The 18,699-nt window shown below is 32.2% G+C and overlaps 5 protein-coding genes across 5 annotated transcripts; 1 reads left to right on the forward strand and 4 right to left on the reverse strand.

Moving 5' to 3' along the window:
- Positions 1-5,843: 5,843 nt before the first annotated feature.
- HELRODRAFT_70746 (hypothetical protein) lies at positions 5,844-6,011 on the reverse strand (the record flags this gene model as incomplete). Its single annotated transcript, XM_009032916.1, has 1 exon — positions 5,844-6,011. The coding sequence occupies one exon, from the start codon at positions 6,009-6,011 to the stop codon at positions 5,844-5,846; it is 168 nt and encodes a 55-aa protein (XP_009031164.1).
- A 344-nt stretch (positions 6,012-6,355) lies between these two features.
- On the forward strand, positions 6,356-7,425 carry HELRODRAFT_70944 (hypothetical protein; the record flags this gene model as incomplete). Its single annotated transcript, XM_009032946.1, has 5 exons — positions 6,356-6,403; positions 6,492-6,616; positions 6,936-7,038; positions 7,140-7,208; positions 7,279-7,425. The coding sequence occupies 5 exons, from the start codon at positions 6,356-6,358 to the stop codon at positions 7,423-7,425; spliced, it is 492 nt and encodes a 163-aa protein (XP_009031194.1).
- Positions 7,426-7,677: 252 nt separating this feature from the next.
- Positions 7,678-9,808, reverse strand: HELRODRAFT_166402 (hypothetical protein; the record flags this gene model as incomplete). Its single annotated transcript, XM_009033333.1, has 3 exons — positions 7,678-8,744; positions 9,062-9,172; positions 9,520-9,808. The coding sequence occupies 3 exons, from the start codon at positions 9,806-9,808 to the stop codon at positions 7,678-7,680; spliced, it is 1,467 nt and encodes a 488-aa protein (XP_009031581.1).
- A 2,888-nt stretch (positions 9,809-12,696) lies between these two features.
- On the reverse strand, positions 12,697-14,762 carry HELRODRAFT_96655 (hypothetical protein; the record flags this gene model as incomplete). The annotated part of the gene is made up of 6 exons (XM_009033334.1): positions 14,591-14,762; positions 14,366-14,480; positions 13,995-14,124; positions 13,525-13,677; positions 13,102-13,260; positions 12,697-12,842 (listed from the first exon to the last, which is right to left on the reverse strand). Coding segments are annotated over exons 1-6 (867 nt in total), but the record flags the coding sequence as incomplete, so codon positions are not given.
- Positions 14,763-15,912: 1,150 nt separating this feature from the next.
- HELRODRAFT_166404 (hypothetical protein) lies at positions 15,913-17,163 on the reverse strand (the record flags this gene model as incomplete). The annotated part of the gene is made up of 4 exons (XM_009033335.1): positions 15,913-16,014; positions 16,424-16,516; positions 16,870-16,971; positions 17,086-17,163. The coding sequence occupies 4 exons, from the start codon at positions 17,161-17,163 to the stop codon at positions 15,913-15,915; spliced, it is 375 nt and encodes a 124-aa protein (XP_009031583.1).
- Between the last annotated feature and the right edge of the window lie 1,536 nt (positions 17,164-18,699).

The raw sequence follows: 18,699 nt of genomic DNA on the forward strand, positions 1-18,699 counted from the left end.
GTTGTCTGATCTTTGATGCTGTTTACTTGCTGTCCAGTTGTTGTTGTTGTTGCTGTTGTTGTCAATGTTGATGTTGTTGTCGGGATGTGAGGAACAATGATGTCACCTGCTTTCAGGCCTTCATCTGAATGTGAACAAGACAAATTTTAAATTCATCTTTCATCATCATTAAATCACCATTATCACATCACCACCATTATAATCAATAATGACGCAATTACGCCCTCCTCCACCATCACCATCATCGACATCATCATCTTCTTCCTCTTCATCCTCACCATCATCATCAACATCACCTGAAAACCAAGTCAGCAGTCTATCAATCCTTCTCCTGAATTGTTGAGAACTTGAGAGGAAACCCATCCTATATGACTTATCCCTCAGCAATGAATCACTCCTCTTGCATAGCAAACTGATACTGACGACAAATTTTACAAATTTTAATAATAAAATCAATAAAAATAAACTAATAATAACGACAATTGGCACAATAGAACGAGATAAAAAAACTATTAACTAACTCTTTTTTGCACTTCTTGAACCGGCTGACCACAGGTCTTAACTCTGAGATCCTACTCAAAAGTTCATGATTATCAATGCTATTATTATCTATACTATTATTATTCATATTATTATTATTCATATTATTATTATTCATATTATTATTATTCATATTATCATTGTTGTCGTCGTTGAGTCTGATAGCTATTTTATCATCACTGGTAGGTAGGTTTTTCAAATCACTGATATTTGTGTAAATATTATAAGTGATATGACTGTTCAACTTATATTTGTTAACCTTACCCTTAACTAAATTATAAATATTATTATTATTATTATTACTATTATTATTGCTATTATTATTATTATTATTATCATCATCGGTGTACTTTTTCAAGAAGGCATTGAGTATAACGTCGTTAATTTCATTATCTTTTGCTGGCCTTTGACCATCTCCATCCTCTTCATCATCATCATCGTCGTCGTCTTCTTCATCATCATCACCATCATTAGCAACATCGTTGTCATCTTTATAAACCTTATTATTATTGTTGTTGTTGTTTTTATTGTTGTTACTGCTACTGAAGACTTGATGATTTTCGTAATAGACGTCTTCTTCTATGTCATTTGTTGTATCATTTTCAGCCTTACAACCATAACCCCTATTATTATTATTATTATTATTTTTGTTGTTGTTGTTGTTGTTGTTGTTGTTGTTGTTGTTACTGCTACCCTCAGTACAATTGTAATCATTACCATCATCATCGTTATAATCTTCAACCCATTTTATCAAATCGTCATCATCATCATTCTTTACAATCCTTTTAACATCATCATCATCATCATCATCATTATTATTACATCTAACACCACTCACGCAATAAATATCTTTCAAAATATTATAATTGATGACGTCATCATCTCTACCATCACAATCATCATCGCCATTGTTATTACTATTACTGTTATTAGCATTATTACTACAAGCAGTAGCAGTAGCAGTAATATCATGATTAAAGTCACAAGTTTTGTTAACAATAGTAACATTACTACCAATCCTACCATTACAAATACTATTGCTACTATTATTATTGCTACTAAAACCATCGTATTTGCTAGAACATCTGGTACCATTACTACTACTACTACTAAAGCGTAGAAGTTTATCTAAAGTTCCCAGCATGCCTCTCACAACTTCTTCACATCTCTCCGCCTCTCTCTTTTGCTGATCTATCCTCTTTATTATTCTCCCTCTGGACTGGTTCATTCTTTTCATCAGAAGCGCCTTCTCTTCTTCTAATGCCTCAGTGAGATCTGTTAGGAGTCTATGAAATTGCTCTTCCACGTTTTCCAGAGCTTGTTGGTGGAGTGTCTGTGATGTGGTGTGTGTATGTTTGTGTGTGCGTGTTATGTGAGTGTGTGGTGCGTTCGTCAACACTTTTCAGGGATTGTTTGTAGAGTTTCCGATGGTAAATGTGTGTGTGTGTGTGTGTGTGTGTGTGTACGTGCATGCAGTGCATGTCTATTAAGCATTTGTATGTATGTTTGTATCATTATGAATAACAACAACACACGTTTAGACGACATTTTCCCCGAGATCGGGGGTTGCCATTTGGCTACCTATGATGAAACCGAAATACCCATCGACGCCATTCACATCTGTCACTCGCCTCAGTAGTAATGTATCATTATGAATAAATAAATAAATATATAAATATGATAGTAATAATATCACAAACAGACATAATAATAACGACAAATACTGAGAATTACCTGAATTTCAGATGCCAATGCTTTTAATTTGTTCTCTTTATCAATCAATGATCTCAGGGCTGATGAACAATCTACCTGAGTTTCTAGGGCTGAATTCTGTATGTATGTGTGTGTGTGTACGTATGTATGTGTGTATGTATATATGTGTGTATGTTTGTATGAGTGTGTATGTATGTATGATTGTTTGTATGTGGGTATGTATGTGTGCGTGCGAGTGTATGTATGTGTGCGCGTGTTTGTATACACGAAGGTATTGAAATTATAAATATAAGCACACACACACATATGATGTACATTATGAAATTTCAACCCATTTTATCAGCTCATTTATCATCTATAAAAGATTATATTTGTTAACTGTGCATACCAGCAAACAAAAAAAACACAAACATACATGTATACATACATACAGACATACATACATAGACACATACATACAAACAAACAATCTCACACATACGCAGAATCTAATATACAAGGACCTACTCAAACATGCCACATAAATATTTTCCATAAGAATTCAAGCAGATAAGAGTCAATGAAAGATGAATGTTTACACATGTATATATGTATGTGTGTGTGTTGTGTGTGTAGTGTGTGTGTTTGTGTGTGCGTGCGTTTATATGTATGTATGTATGTTACCAATAATTGAATAATTTCGTTTCTAGACATATTATCAGTGTGAATATTTTCAAAGGAGCATCTTTTCATAACACGTGAGGCATCTATAAAAATGTCTGACGCTGACGTATATACATACAAACGCAAGTGCATACAAACATACATATATACATCCATACACACATACATAATCCACACATACAAACATACACACACACATACAAACATACACACAAACATACACACATACAATCATACACACACTATATATATATATATATATATATATATATATATATATATATATAACATACAAACACACACATATACAAACATACATACATACACACAAAACAGAGATGCATGTTTGTTGATTGATATTCATCAAGCATTATTAACCTTGCTGACAAATTTTTAAACACAGGAAATTTTTTAATATTTAAAAAAAAACACAAAAATTATCAAATGATTTAGTTAAAAAAATATTTTATCATCACTATATAAATCATATATTTATGCATCAAATACATATATACATTTATATAATTAGTACTATTATTGAAGGAAATATGGATTTTTTAAAAATAAATTATAAGGAATGGTGATCTCACTATGCTTAATAAAACAATACATAATATACAATACATAATACAGGTACATTTGAAACTCAGGCATACATAGAAATGCACGGCAGCATACGCCAAGCAGACATACAAACAAACATTGAAATTGCCATATTTTGTATGTATGTATGTGTGTTTGTATATGTGTGTGTGTGTGTGTGTGTGTGTGTGTGTGTGCATGTGTGTGTAGGTATGTATGTATGTATGTTTGTGTGTATTTATGTATGTATGTTGTATGTATGTATGTTTGTGTGTATTTATGTATGTAGGTAGATCAGGTAAACAAGGAATGGCTTATTTTGACAGCCTCAAGCGATGAAAATGTCAATAAAAGATGCATTAAATGGTTGTTTCTAAACAGTTAGTACAATTAACATACATACATGCATTCATACATACACACACATACATAATCAATCAATCAACCAATCAATTTATCAACCAACCAACCAACCACCTGCAAATGAATAATAAATGTAATAAAAATATGTAATAAATGAAGTCTGGTTTAGGAATAAACTCTATGGCATTTTAAACGATTTTAAGCATGTGTATGTATGAGTGTGTCTGCGTATATATGTTTGTGTACAGCTGTGTGTGCATGTGCATGTGTGTGTGTGTGTGTACGTGTTCATCATCTGCAAATGGTTAAGATAAAAAAAATAGGTTACAGAATAAAACATTAAAATTAAACTAAATTATTAAAATTAAACTACCTTAATTGCATTACAAGCCGTTTCGATGGTCAGCATTTTGTGGCCGGCATGTCGACCTTCACCTTCACAGACACAAATATGGCAGACGAGGACTTTACAGCGATCGCAAAACATCGTCAGTGATTCATTTTTGTGGTCCGTGCACTTTCGGACTATCATTGGAGGTGCACATGGAATTGTTGCTGCTGTCGTTGCTAGACATTGTTTAGTCTGCACAGCCAGTGCTGTTAGTGTTTGTTGCTTAGTCATAGATATTGCAGTCTGGTGTTCAAATGATGTTGTTGTTGTAGCTGCTGGCGGTGGTGGTGGTAGCAGTAGCAGGGATGTTTGCTTCTGATGAGGTAGAAAAACTGTTGGGATTTTATGTTGCTGTCTGGAAAATGCTGTTGTAGATGTTGTCTTCTGCAGTTGATACCGCACCTGGGAGTATGACGTGACTGCTATTGTTGATGTGGTTGATGTTGTTGTTGTTGTTGATGTTGTTGTAAGGTGAGATGTTTTTGCTGATCCGGCTGCTGAGATTTGACGATGCTGGGGTGTGTATCTTGTTGTTTGTTTCATCATGTGCCTTTGTGGTTGTTGCTGAGAAATAGTTAAAAGGGGTGGTGCTGCAGTTGTTGTAGTCGATTTTGATATCAATGCTGCTGTTGATGTGTTTGTTGGCTTACAATTATTTGAACCTATGTTTAGTCTGTCACAATCAGCTTCTACATTATTATTATTATTATTATTAATACTATTATTATTATTGTTGTTGTTGTTGTTGATGATGTTGGTGAGAGAAGACACATGAAGAGAATGCCTATGATGATGGTGATGATTCTTGCTGTGATGATGATGATGTTGTTTCACGTGATTGGTTGTTGTCGTTGTTGTTGGCTCCAATTTGAGAGATTTTATTGGATGATGAGAGAGAGCTCCTCTGCTTGGATGGTACTGTGTTGAAGAGGGTGTTGGAAAAAATAAAGTTTCATTCAAGTTAAAAAAAGTGCACACACACAAGCATACACACACACACATATATATATATATATATATATATACACACACACGCTCACACTCATGCTCACACACTCATCAGATCACATGAACAACAACCTTATTGAGACATGGAGAGCAATACACAACGTTGCACTGTCTGCAGAACCAAATAGATCTATTAGGAATGGTCCCAGGTTCACAAAGATCACATAAACCAGACTGTTGCCTAACCATCACATCGGCTGATGGTACAACTAATGGCGAACTTTTACTAATGCCCGAAGCAGGAATGGCTGTTATTAAATCTGGATCTAAAAATATGACAGACCTTCTTTTCAAGTCATTGTTAGATTTTCCTTTAATAAAACTGTTGATAACGTTCTCTAGATTGATATTTTTGGGCAATGATGATAGGGAATCTTGTGATGATAGTTTGATTGGACAACGACAAATGGGACACTGTGCTGTGTTATTTAAATAAAAAAAATATGTTTACTAAAAAAATAAAAGTAAAAATTTGTCCTTAATCTTTAATTTGATTTAGTGGACAATTCATCTATTTTTTAACTAAATGAAACAACTGTCATTCATGGTGCTACATACAAAAATACTTTCAAACAGCACAATTTCAAAAAAAAATACCCTTTATTGCAGATTTCTCACATTTCCCTAACAAATCTTTCAAACATTTTCGGCAGAGGCTGTGCGAGCAAGGCAGTATTCTAGGCTCTTTAAATAAATCCAGACAGACTGGACACGTTAAATCTTCCTCGATTAATTGATAATTAAAAGACATTTTGTATTCCGTCACGAAATTTTAAAAAAATGAAACAAATCCATCTCAATGCTCGAAACAGTGAACTGAAAGTGAAGTTAGCCTGTATATTTTTAATTTAATGATGATGAGCTGAACATGAAGTCAACATACCCTTATTTAAATACGTTTTGCTTACTAATTTTTTTAATTTAATTAATTTTTTAAAATAATTTAAAATTATTTTTTAATTTTCTATAAATTAATATTAAAAAACAATATTTTAAAGAGAATTTTTTTCCGTTGAAATGTTAGCTGTGAACATTTTCATATTTCTACACGTTTGAAGCTAAATTAACATTTAAACTGATTATTAACAAGTTGTCATGAATTCCAGTTTATTTGAATTTTTTGTCCTCTTGGGCAAATTAAAAGTTAAATTTTTCATTTAACTTTATACATGATCGTTATTAGCATTAAGATTTAATTTTAATTCTTATTTCATTTATTTTTCGCTCGTAGACTACCAGAAGAACTGGATGGGTTCGATCCGGTGTAAACGATCCAGAAAGCATTGCCGATCACATGTACAGGATGGGGATGTTATCCATGATCATCGATCCGTCGTCCGGACTTGACAAAGACAAGTTTTTATTTTTATAATTATGTAGAAACTGTTGTTGCTTTATTTTATTGTCTTTAGGTAGTTTAAATTCAGTAATAGTTGAAATAGAAATATAAAATGATCAATAGAAATTATATAATATATTATATAATAATTATAATGTTTAAAATTAAAATGCTAATATTCAATTTTTATATTTTAATAGAAAAAATCTTTTAATTTTTTCATTAGAGTTTTATTTCAGGTTTTCTTACCAAGTTTGAGTGCCAAAAAATTTGTTAATTATGTAATTAGTTCTAATGCGACTTGATAAATAATTTCTAAATATAATATTTAAAAAGGTGTGTCAAGTTGTCTTTGGTTCATGATTTGGCAGAGAGCATTGTGGGAGACATAACACCCAACTGTGGAGTCAGCATTGGAAACAAATATTTAATGGAAAAAGTATTTCCTTTCATGTATTCAAAGGAATTTATACAATTTATTATATGTCCTTGATGAATTTTGAATAATCTCAACCCAAAATTTGTTAATAAATCTTCAAGAGTGCTATGGCACACATAAAGACTCTTCTACCACCAAAAATATCTGATGAAATTATGGATTTATGGCAGGTTTATTTAGCAACTACATTAATTGTTAACTACTACTACTGAGATTGTATTTCATTCATTCCATCGTCAGGAATATGAGGATCAGAAAACAGCAGAAGCAAAATTTGTTAAGGACTTGGATAAGTTTGACATGATCTTTCAAGCATTTGAATATGAAAAATGTCAATCTAATTTGAGTTTACAGTGCTTTTTTGATTCTACAAAAGGTGTCTTTTAAATTTTCTTCCGGTTATTTATTTTGAAAAACATTAAAAATGATTTTATTTCAGATGTGTTTGAAACATCTCAGGTAAAGTCTTGGGCCAAATGCCTAAATGAAATAAGAAACTCTCCTAATAATGTATTTGATACATTCAATGAAAGAATTGACAAATGTAAAAAGACAATCTTAGATTCCATTAAATTGACTGAAAAAAATAACAGTAATGTAAACTAAAGTAGTTCAATTATATTATTGAATATTATATTATTATTTGTTCTTAACTTTTTCCTTTTTATTTTTAACGCGTTTTTTCGTTTTAATTTTGTCATTTTTTGTTTCGTTACCCTTGCTGTCAATTATTTTACTTTTACTTTTCGTCATCAAATTTTGCGTCAATTCTCTGGTAGTTCCAAACAAACCAACATCTTTCGGTAGTATTGGTTTGCTGGTAGATGTGATTTTCAAAAAGTCTTTGATGTTTTTGCTTTCCTGAATCATCTGTCCGCTTTGTTTCGTGTTATTGCGTTCGAATTGTTTCATGTTATCAGATATTGAGCAGATACAACCGTGATTCAAGCATCGATTTCGTCTTTCCAGCCCGTCATTTTCAGACTCGGAACTCAGATCAAAATTTGTCTGTTGATACTTCGGTCGATTTTTCGGAGCGTTCAATGTTTCGTTCTTGTTCTCGTTTCCTCTTGAACTGCTCGAACGTGAACTCTCTTCGGATTGTTGATGCACCATTCGTTTAACTTCAATTCTTTCAGACAACTTCCTTTCTTTCAAAATCTTTCTACTGCATCTTTCAACGCTGCCAGTTTTTTCAACTTCGCTTATGGTAAAATTTCTTTCGAGAACTAAATTTTTCAATTCCCTACCGGATGAAGGGATGTCCAAACTTTTAGGGAATGCCTCTTTTCTACGCGTGGCAAACTGTTTTTGCCTGCTCTTGACTGGTTCAACGTTTCCCGAACTTTTAGCTGGTTTAGCACTTGTCACAGCTTGCTCGTCGTTGTTTTTATTAGCTTCACCGACGACTTGCGAATATTTAAAGAATAAATTCTGATAGTTCTTGGAAACATTTTCTATGTAATTTTTTAACTGTTTGTTTTCGTTCTTTAATTTTTCTATTTTCAGCTGAAGACTCATGTTGGCGCTGTCGCATATCGTTGAACGTCTGCCGTAACGATTGTTGTTGGATTTGTTTGCGTCTGTCGCGATGTTCGGTGTTGCAGGTTTTTGTGTTATCTTGCCGTCCGGTCCTTCAATTGAGATCGTCACATCCGTTACGTTTTCAGGCTCATCTTGATTTTCTTTTGATGTGCTGTTATTACCTATGAATCAATCAATCAATTAGTTTGTAAAGTGCTATTTCCGCGATGTTCAACAGCGCCCCTCAGTGAATTTAGCAGAAAGATGGATCTTGAGATGAACTTCGTAAGTGATAGAGGAGTAGTCAGAAAAGACTGAGGCAGAGAGTTTCAGAGGAAAGGTTCAGAAAGAGTGTTTAACACGAGATAAGAAGAAGAACAAAAAGACGATCGTAAACCGGGGCGTTTGGGTTCAATCGATTCACTCTACAGTAATTTTATTACACAAAATTTCTTATGCATGAGTAATAATACTGTGAACACGTAATTAATTTACTCACTGTTTCTGGATTTAATACGCTGGTGTGATACAGTCTGAGATATCGTCTTCCACATTTTATAGATAGCTTTCAAACGAAAACTTCTTAAATTTGGTATCTCTTCTAAAGAACCTGAAAACATCATTTCATCTTATTAATAAATCGATAATTATAAAACACAAATTTAAGATATCAACGGAACATGATTTTTAAAAAATTAAAAAAGTTATCAAAAATTCTTGACAAGAGCTTCCGAACGTACAAGAAACGAGAGTTATGATGAAAAATATCAAATGATTTAGGATCATGTGTATAGGCTATAACATTCCGCACTGAATTTATTGTCAGATGAAAAGTTGGAAAAATGATTTGGAAAGATTTAAGTGTTGAAATGTGGAGAGGTCAATATTTTTGACCGTCTAAAAATTACATTACACACAATTACAGAATTACTGTTTTAAGAAACGTCAAACACAAACCCAAATATCCATTCTCCGACTTGTACTTTTCAATGAGATCGTTATCAGTTAGGAAAGTTTTCATTTCTTCGTGCAGTCTCGAGATGAACGAATGAGCCTCCAAATTTGTGTTTCTCTCTTGGTCCACCATCTTGAGACTATCTTGAACCTTCTTCTTCCATCCACATCTTTCGATGGTCAGCTTGCTAGTTAACCAGTTCTGTAGCAGGTTGCGGTCAGATTCTGATAACTTGTCGCAGAAAATTCTTTGAAGAAGTTGTTCCGATTGTGTTGACAGATCACTTTCCATGAGAAGCAGTAAGGTCTTTTATCTTATTTGCTCAATAACTGTCCGTATTTTATTATTATGTATTATCAATTAGTTGGCAAACCAAGCGATATTAAACCTGATAAACAATAATCTTCACAGTATTTTGGAAAATTTATCAACAAATTTTAAAATAAAGCACTACAGAAGAAAACATATCAAAATTATCATCAAAGTCATTACAATCACCAAGTGTTTGACGCTTCACATACAATAATTACATTCCCACACACACATCACAACAAATAGATGCGCGTATAAATTATATTAGATACATCCATCGATAATTAATAGCACATTCCTATATATAGAATTATCATTAAGGTAAACGTTTCATCTGGAACGGTCAGATGGATCCAACCCTGAAGAATGATGTTAGTGCAAATAATAATGCTTCTAAAAATCAATAAATAACATATACGTTTACAAAAACGTGTACAAAGGCATCCGCAGAGGTATACATACATAGGTACATCCGAAAAAACGAACACTCATCAGGCGCACATGCTAAAGTAAGCGTATCTCAAAGTTCATACATAATTAATGGACAGACAAACGAACCACGCCTTTTAGATACATTCGAATGGAAACTTACACATGGAATGATCGGCAGGCAATTATTTACAAATATACAATCATATACACAACACCCAACCTACACACAATGCATATACAGTATACACGCGGGTCCAGGTGGTACAGCTGCTTCAGGGCTAGTTTTTTTTTGCCAACAAAATTCTTTAAAAAATACATACAGTCAGTGTTGAGCAGAAGTTGAATTTACACGATTTAAGAGCATTATTTAATCATTTATTGTTACTTTTTGTTTTAACTTGAAAACAATTTTACGAACTTTATTTTGGTTTTTATTTCAAATAAGACTTGGCGTGATTTTTATTAATTTGATGATTTATAAACTGACAATAATAATTATGAAATTGATAATAACAAAACTGATAATCAAAATCTAGTAGCCAGCCAGAGAGTTCCAAAGGCATCTGTTGTTAACGTCAATTTAGCTTGATTGGCATTATCGTTAAAACTGTATGTGGGACTGTGTAATGTATTACCTACCCTAAATAAACTTTTTATTGGTTTGAATGATAAAAACGATAAGAATGCAAGAACCAAATTAGCGTGTACTCAATGAACAAATTTTATTGACAGAAAATCACCGATAATATAAAAAATATAAAAATAAATAAATTTTATCATGAAAAAAAATTGCAAAAAATATATATACACACACACAGACATTCCCACACACACATACACAAACACACACAATGAATTATGATGTTTTTTTAGTTTGAATTCTTTCATATCTTATTCTAACTAATGGTTGGTTCTGCTTCATTGAAGCTGGTATATGAATTGTTGGTAATGGTGATGAAAATGACGTTGTCACTGATGACAATGGAGCCGATAGCGGTGATGATAATGACGTCACTAAAGATGGTGATGGCGACGACGATGACGTCACTGCTGTTGTAGGAGAATATGATAAATTACTTTTTAATACGTTGCTATCTCTTCTATACTGACCAACCTTTACTTTTGCATCATTATCATAATTGCCATTAGAATTAGCAAGAGTATCACTACTATTATCATTATTAGTTGCAGCAGTAGCAGTAGCAGCAGTAGTAGCAGCAGTAACATTATTACTAATGGTTATAATGTTGTATCTTTGACGTTGTTGTTGTTGCTGTTTTTGCAGTCCATGTTGTTGTTTATCAGCATAGTTCACCAATGAAAACTGAGATTGAACATTTCGGAGGACTTCCACATTGTAATCATTAACACTACTGATATCATTATCAGCATTGTTATTACTATTGTTATTATTATTACCATCATCATCATCATTGCTAGTAGTATTACCATTATTATTTTTAATAATCAAAGATGATGGTATGGTTTGTTTTTGTTGTTGCTGAGATGATGAACAGAACGTTGAAGAAGATGATGGTGATGATAATAGCGTTGATAGTCGTGATGATGATGGTAAAGATATTGACGACGACGATGATGATGATGAAAGACAAGAGAGGGATGATGACGACAACGACGACGATGATGATGTGGATGTATTTATAATGGAAGGCAACTGATTACAATCACTGCTTTGATTACATTCATGGCTATAATTATCTTCCTGGCTAACCATATTAGTAGCATTGTCGTTGTTGTTGTTGTCGTCATCAACAGGCTCTATATTATTATTAATATTATTGTTGTTGCTGCTGTCACAATTGTTGATGCTATCAACATTAACGTTGTTGATATTAATGTCATTGACCTCATTAATATTATTATCAGCGTTCTTATTGATGCGGTGGATAGCTTGACTATTGGGACCACCCTTACAGGCATTATTATTATTAATGTTACTGATGTTATTGTTGATGCTTTCATTGATGTTATCTTGAGGTAACGAGACTAGAAATAGCTGCTGTGAGTCAGGATAGATTGGTTCTAACTGCAGAAAGGACAATTCACCATTTAGTAGGGCAGGCCAAAAATTATACTGCTGCTGCTGATGCTGCTGTTGTTGAATTATATTGATGTTATTATTGCTGATGTCATTATCTATGTTGATTTCATATTGCTGATCTGAAATGATGTTGTTGTTGCTGTTGTTATAGTCTTTGTTGTCAAGAGTTATGTAGGTTAAATGTGAATTGCTATCGTTATTATTGTTGCCAATGCTGTTACAGACGACAATTTCTGAGTTGTCGTTGTTGTAGTGGATGTCGTTGCTGCTGATGACATTGTTTTGATCAGTGACAGTAATATGGTCACCATCAATTATCTCCCCATTAGTGACATAAATGATGTCATTGTTGTTGCTGCTGCTGCTGATATTGATGCTGCTGTTGTTGATGTTATCATCGTCATCGACGTTGTTGTTGTCATTGTTAGTGTCATCTTTGTACGTAGGTAGAAGATCGAGTCTGTCGTGGTATGTATAGCAGCTGAGAACTATCTGCCTCAGTGCTGACGTCCAAGATACCTATTGTTGTTCGTTGTTTGGGGAGTGAGTTAAAATCAATCATTCAATCAATCATTCAATCAATCATTCAATCAATTAATTAGTAATTCAACGAATCAACAACTAATTCATCAATTATCCAATCAACCAAATCACTAATCAATTTAACAATTTATAAACCAACAATTCAAAAGACCATCCAACTGACCAACCAGCCAACCAAGCAATTGATCGATCAACCAACTAACCAACCAGCCAACCATCAAACCACCGGACCGACCTTCTGTTTATCTTCATCACTCCTCACATCGCATCGAATGTTGGCCCATGGGACATCGGCCGGCCACCAAACGGGCATCAAACCCTCCTTGCCCCAGCCGGGCTTGCTTCTGCATGTTGAATACTTCAACATCTCTGGGATAAACATTCGCAGTTGGGCCTTGATTTCAATTGGTTGGTTGAATAAATGATGAGTGAATGAATGAGAGAATACAACAAAACCAAAAAAAAACACATTTATAATCACAAAAATATCTCACAACACAATACAACAACAAAAAAACAGCATGGTTACAACATTTAAAAATTAACTTTGCAACAAATTTTAATTTTAATCCCACTTAATGATCACATTTCAATGCAATAAAATCCTGACAGCAAGTCCACCAACCATACCACCACACCACACTCCGACCACACCTACTTGCGTCATCTTATCGATGGGTGTGGGTATGCCCTCAACATTTAGTGGTGGCAATTCATGCTTATTAAAATCTTTGTCAGAGGATTTGTGTGGTGCCTGTAGGGCCAACTTATTGTCCAGGTCAGCAAGTATGACAGATTTTTCCTCCTTCAACTGAAATTGTAAAATAACTTTTGATGTTTATAAAAATACTACAAACTGAAAACGTATTTTAATTCCATGATGTTTATAAATTATACATTAATCAGTTGACTGACTGATTGGTTGGTTGAGTGACTAGCTCAATGATTGAATACTATTAATAATACTAAAAAGAACATCAAACTATCATAAGCCTTACAACATGCCAGTTTTAAATAAAACATAAAATCTTAAAAAGTTTTCTCAAAAAATTAAAGAATAAAGATTTTCATACAAATTTAAAAATTAAAGATTTTCATTAAAAATTTGAAAATTTATTAAGTACCTACCACATCTTCAAGAGGTTGAGAACCAAAGACTCTATAATATAATGGATTAGTCTTGCCAGGAGTGCAACAAAGCAAAACGGCTTGCTGGCCTACCCGTGTCGTATACTCAGATAAAGTTGCCAATAATTTTCTGTCAAATATGAGAAATTCAATTATCATAAAACATGATTAGGGATAGATAAGTAATTAATGTATCTTATTAAATAAGTTGTGACATCTTCAGCAATTAACATATAACTCTAAAATTTTCATGTTTTAAACGTAAAATTGATGATGTGGTTGCTCAAATTATATTTTAAAAAATTGATTTAAAATGTGTAAATATATAAAAACTAAAAATGTTAACAACAGAGCCATTAAAAAAAGTTAACCTGAGCAGACGAGTCTGCTGTCGTTTCCTGACAGTTGGATTGATCTCAAATGAGTGGGGCCTCTTCCTGTTTTTGCCTGTTGAGATGGCTGCAGCTGCTGCTACTCCAACTGGACCTAGAGACGCACATGCTCTATATTTATTTATTTTATTACATCAAAAACATTAGAAAAAATGCAAATTAACATGTCCAGAAAGAATATATTTTTAAAAAATTGCTACCCACCAGCTGATGCCAACTGAGCTGTTATGTCGTCAGTGACTGGGTTGGTGAAGTTAGGATCATTGTAGACATTACTACAGGCACCATCAAGAGAGCTTGCTTCACTAATCGTATCTGCCATGCTATGCACTGGTCCAATGACGAACATTGCATGAGAATTATCGAGCATGTCACTACGTGGTGAAATATGCACAAATCAACTTTCTTATTTAATTTGGAAGTTTAGTTTATTATATTAAACTTTTCTATAAAAATAATTATATAAATATGTACTTGAGTATTCTCAATATGACAATGTTGAATATTTTATATAATTATATTATTATTCAATATAAGGCTCCTTTCTGTCTCGAAAGACAATGGCAGTATCACCCTTACGATTCCTCTTAGCGAGCCAGAGTAGGTAGTGTATTCATATATGATGCACATACTGTATTGGCTTTCTTTCAACACCTCCTGATATTTCCAAGAGATGCACATAATATAATCATATGTTGCAAACAGTGCATGTGAAAACTATTCAATCTATGTTCTTGATACATGATATAAGTACTATAAGTTGACCAACTCTCACTGCCATGCGTAGAGAGAGAGTAAAGTACTCAAAACTATTCAATATGATTTTTTATTATAATATTATGAAAAGATATTGAAATTGTGCGACAACTTTCAGACGCGACATTGAAACGTTGGAAATTAAAATAATTCATTATAGTGTCTGCGGCAATTTACGCGAGAACATTTGTGGTAATTTATGCAACTAAAAAGAGAGAGATGAAACGAATCCGAAACGACGTCACTAACTGGCGAGACGGTTATTAGGCATTTTCATTTTTTATTCAAGCGAAACATAAAAAAAAAGATCAGGCGAAACGTGATAAACTAACGAAAATGATTATTATGTTTTCATTTTTATAAGCTAACAAATTTTTGGCAACTAAAAGATTTTTGTGTCACGGGTCTGGATATTTTGATTCAAAAGTTGATGTGCTTCTGCGACTGCGCAATGGACGACCGTTCGACTGCGCCTGTCTACTGGCAAGTCATCGAAATGTCACAAATTTTCAAGATAATTCCGACATTTTGGAATCTCACCGCGAAATCAAACTTAACATTACCTGAATTATTAAATTAAATCAACCATTTACCTCATTTTTATCTGACTTTTGTTTATTTCTCAAGACAGGAAACGTTTAAAAGTTTGCACGTAAAGAAACGCACTTTGTAATAAAAATTTAATGTGGAATAAAAACGCATTTTTCTACGCCTATGACTGAAAAACAAATTATAAAATAAAAACAAGATAAGAGTAAAATAAAAATTCTTCAAATTTCATCTTCATTCAGTAGCATGTTGGGGATGCCTTTGTTGATTGGGAACTTCCTGCCAGTTTCTGGGCATTCTAAGAATCCCTCCTCTACTTCAACCTGCCAATAATTTTGAAATATTTTATATTTTACTATTAAATTATTTTTCATAAACAAAAGGCACAAACTAACTTTAAAAGTTGTTAAACTAATATAATTCTAATACAATAATTGAGCTATAGCACATGAACTCAACTTGACATAGTAGCATATGAATCACTTAGAAAACCAAGTGTATCTAATAATAGAAAATATATTATATAAAAATTCAATCTTAATGTAATGAGTTATTGAAAGAAACGCCAAGAAGATAAATAATACTCATTAAAATTTGAAATTGAAGCTTTAATAAAAACAAACATACAATTATTCAACTTGGATGAATTATATAATATTCAGGAAGCCTAATAAATGAAATAAATGACAACAAACATAAAAGTTTAATGATTTAATTAATTTTAAAACGTACTTCAAGTAGGGCGTGGTGTGCATTTTTTAAAAAATCCTCGTTTGCCTCAAAGTTCTCTGGCACATCTTTTGGCAAACTAGATGCATGACCAATCTAATAAAGTGAAATAAAATCATTCAAAAAGAAAACTTATGTTGAAATTACAGTTTAAATATTACTCTACTTCTACTCTAGTACCTACAGTCTCACTAAGGTTATAGTTAGCATAGTATAGTATAGTATAGTTATAGTAGTAGTATCTAGTCTAGTGTTTGGGATATATTAAAAAAACTTAAATTGCATTTCAAATAACAATTAATTAAACATTTGAAAGTAAAAAAATAAATCAGAAATTCTGAATAAATGTTTAAAGTAGTTTAAAAGTAATTACAATATAATATTAAATTAAAATATAAATACTAAATAGATAGATAGAGGTAGATCAGATTCAGACAAGAAAAGCTAACAGAATCAGCCGCCTTGTAGAGTGCTGGCCAATTCACTCTCCCCAGCATCTTTTTGATGAATTCGCAATTGTATTCGACGTTCAAGACTTTAACTTCGGTAGCCTACCGTCCGGATTATAAAAAAATTAAATCAGGAAAGAACAAAAAAATAAATAAGAAACAACTAAACTAAAATATTACAAAGGTAACTTTTACTAATTCACTAGTTAGACATACCAAAAGATTGAGTGGATATCCCTCTTTTACGCCTTTAATAATAGCGGAGGTCAATAAGTTATGCGTCAATAACTTCATTTTTTTTAATTTCAGACGAGATGTAGTTCCCCCTATATCGCTCAATAACAAATGTTTTGGCAGATTGGAGATGAAAAAGTGCCAAAAAAAATTAAGTATAAATATCAGTAAAACAAAAACAAAGAATAATAAATCAAACTGCCTATGTCACGCATCAACAATATTGTATCATTTATTTATTTATTATAAAATTACACGCAGAATGATTTTGGAGAACAAATATTTTATTTGTTGACCCAACAAAATTTAAGGTAAATTTACTGTTTAGTGAATCAAGAGCTCAAATTTTTCAAAAGCGTACGATCATGCGATATATACATATTGGGACTATGCAGCTCTCTGATAAACGCTTTATCAATCAACCAAACAACCAATCTATCAACCAATCATTCAAGTTAATCATATACTTGTTAGGATTTGTTGTAAAAATGAACCTTAAGAAAGTGAAATAGTTGAATAACGTTAACATACACAATTGTCATACAGGACTTATGTATAACCTCACGTAAGACATCAAGCAAACATGTATAGCGTATATATTTACAATTACTTACCAAACTTGAAATATGCATAAATATGCAAGTACGTTTGAGTATATATGAATATGTAGGATCTATTGTTAAAAAAAAACAAGTTAGACATTAAAAAAGTTTATTATTTACAAGAAAGATTTGTTTATAAGATTAATCAGATGATACAAGAAAAAAAAACATAAAAATCCCAAGCTTCCACCCCAAAAAAAATTTTTTTTCCAAACTCAAAATTTAAAAATTTCAGACTACGTTGCACACCCACACACATAAACACACGCACAAACACACGCACACAGAAACAGAAAGCTGACATACACTGGATTGAAAATTAATATAAAAATATTGAACACAATTTAAAGGTGATCAAATGAAACACGCTAAAACGAAATTAATAAACGGATAATTAAAACTAAATAAAGTAAACCAAAAATAAAAAATAGACGAAAAAATTATTAACTAATTTAAATAAGTTAATAGCGCAAAATTTTTACATCATCTCAGAGTTTAAATTTACAATGCTTTCACATTCTCCATTTGATTTTTCTAAACGTTACCACTACCGTCCACACCAGTATAAAATTCAGTATAAATACACACGCACACAAACAAACAAAAAACACATAAAATCACATACACAGCATACACACATAAACAAAAACACACGCATATAAAATTTATAAAAATATAATACATTACCATGAATTAATGAATGTATTTATTATACATACATATATACATACATATATATATATATATAAATATATATAATATATATAATTAGAATATTGAAATCATGGGTTTTGTTTCTACACTTAAGATTGAAATAACAAAATTTATTAGAAATTGTGTTATAATAGTGATGTTAGATACATACACACATATGGACATACATTATATATATATATATATATATATATATATATATATATATATATGTTGGGAATAGACCATGATTTTTACAATATTCTATAAATTCTACCGTATGTTTGGCGTTAATATGTTT

The sequence above is a fragment of the Helobdella robusta genome (genome assembly GCF_000326865.2).
Source record: "Helobdella robusta unplaced genomic scaffold HELROscaffold_9, whole genome shotgun sequence".
Lineage (NCBI taxonomy): Eukaryota > Metazoa > Annelida > Clitellata > Rhynchobdellida > Glossiphoniidae > Helobdella > Helobdella robusta.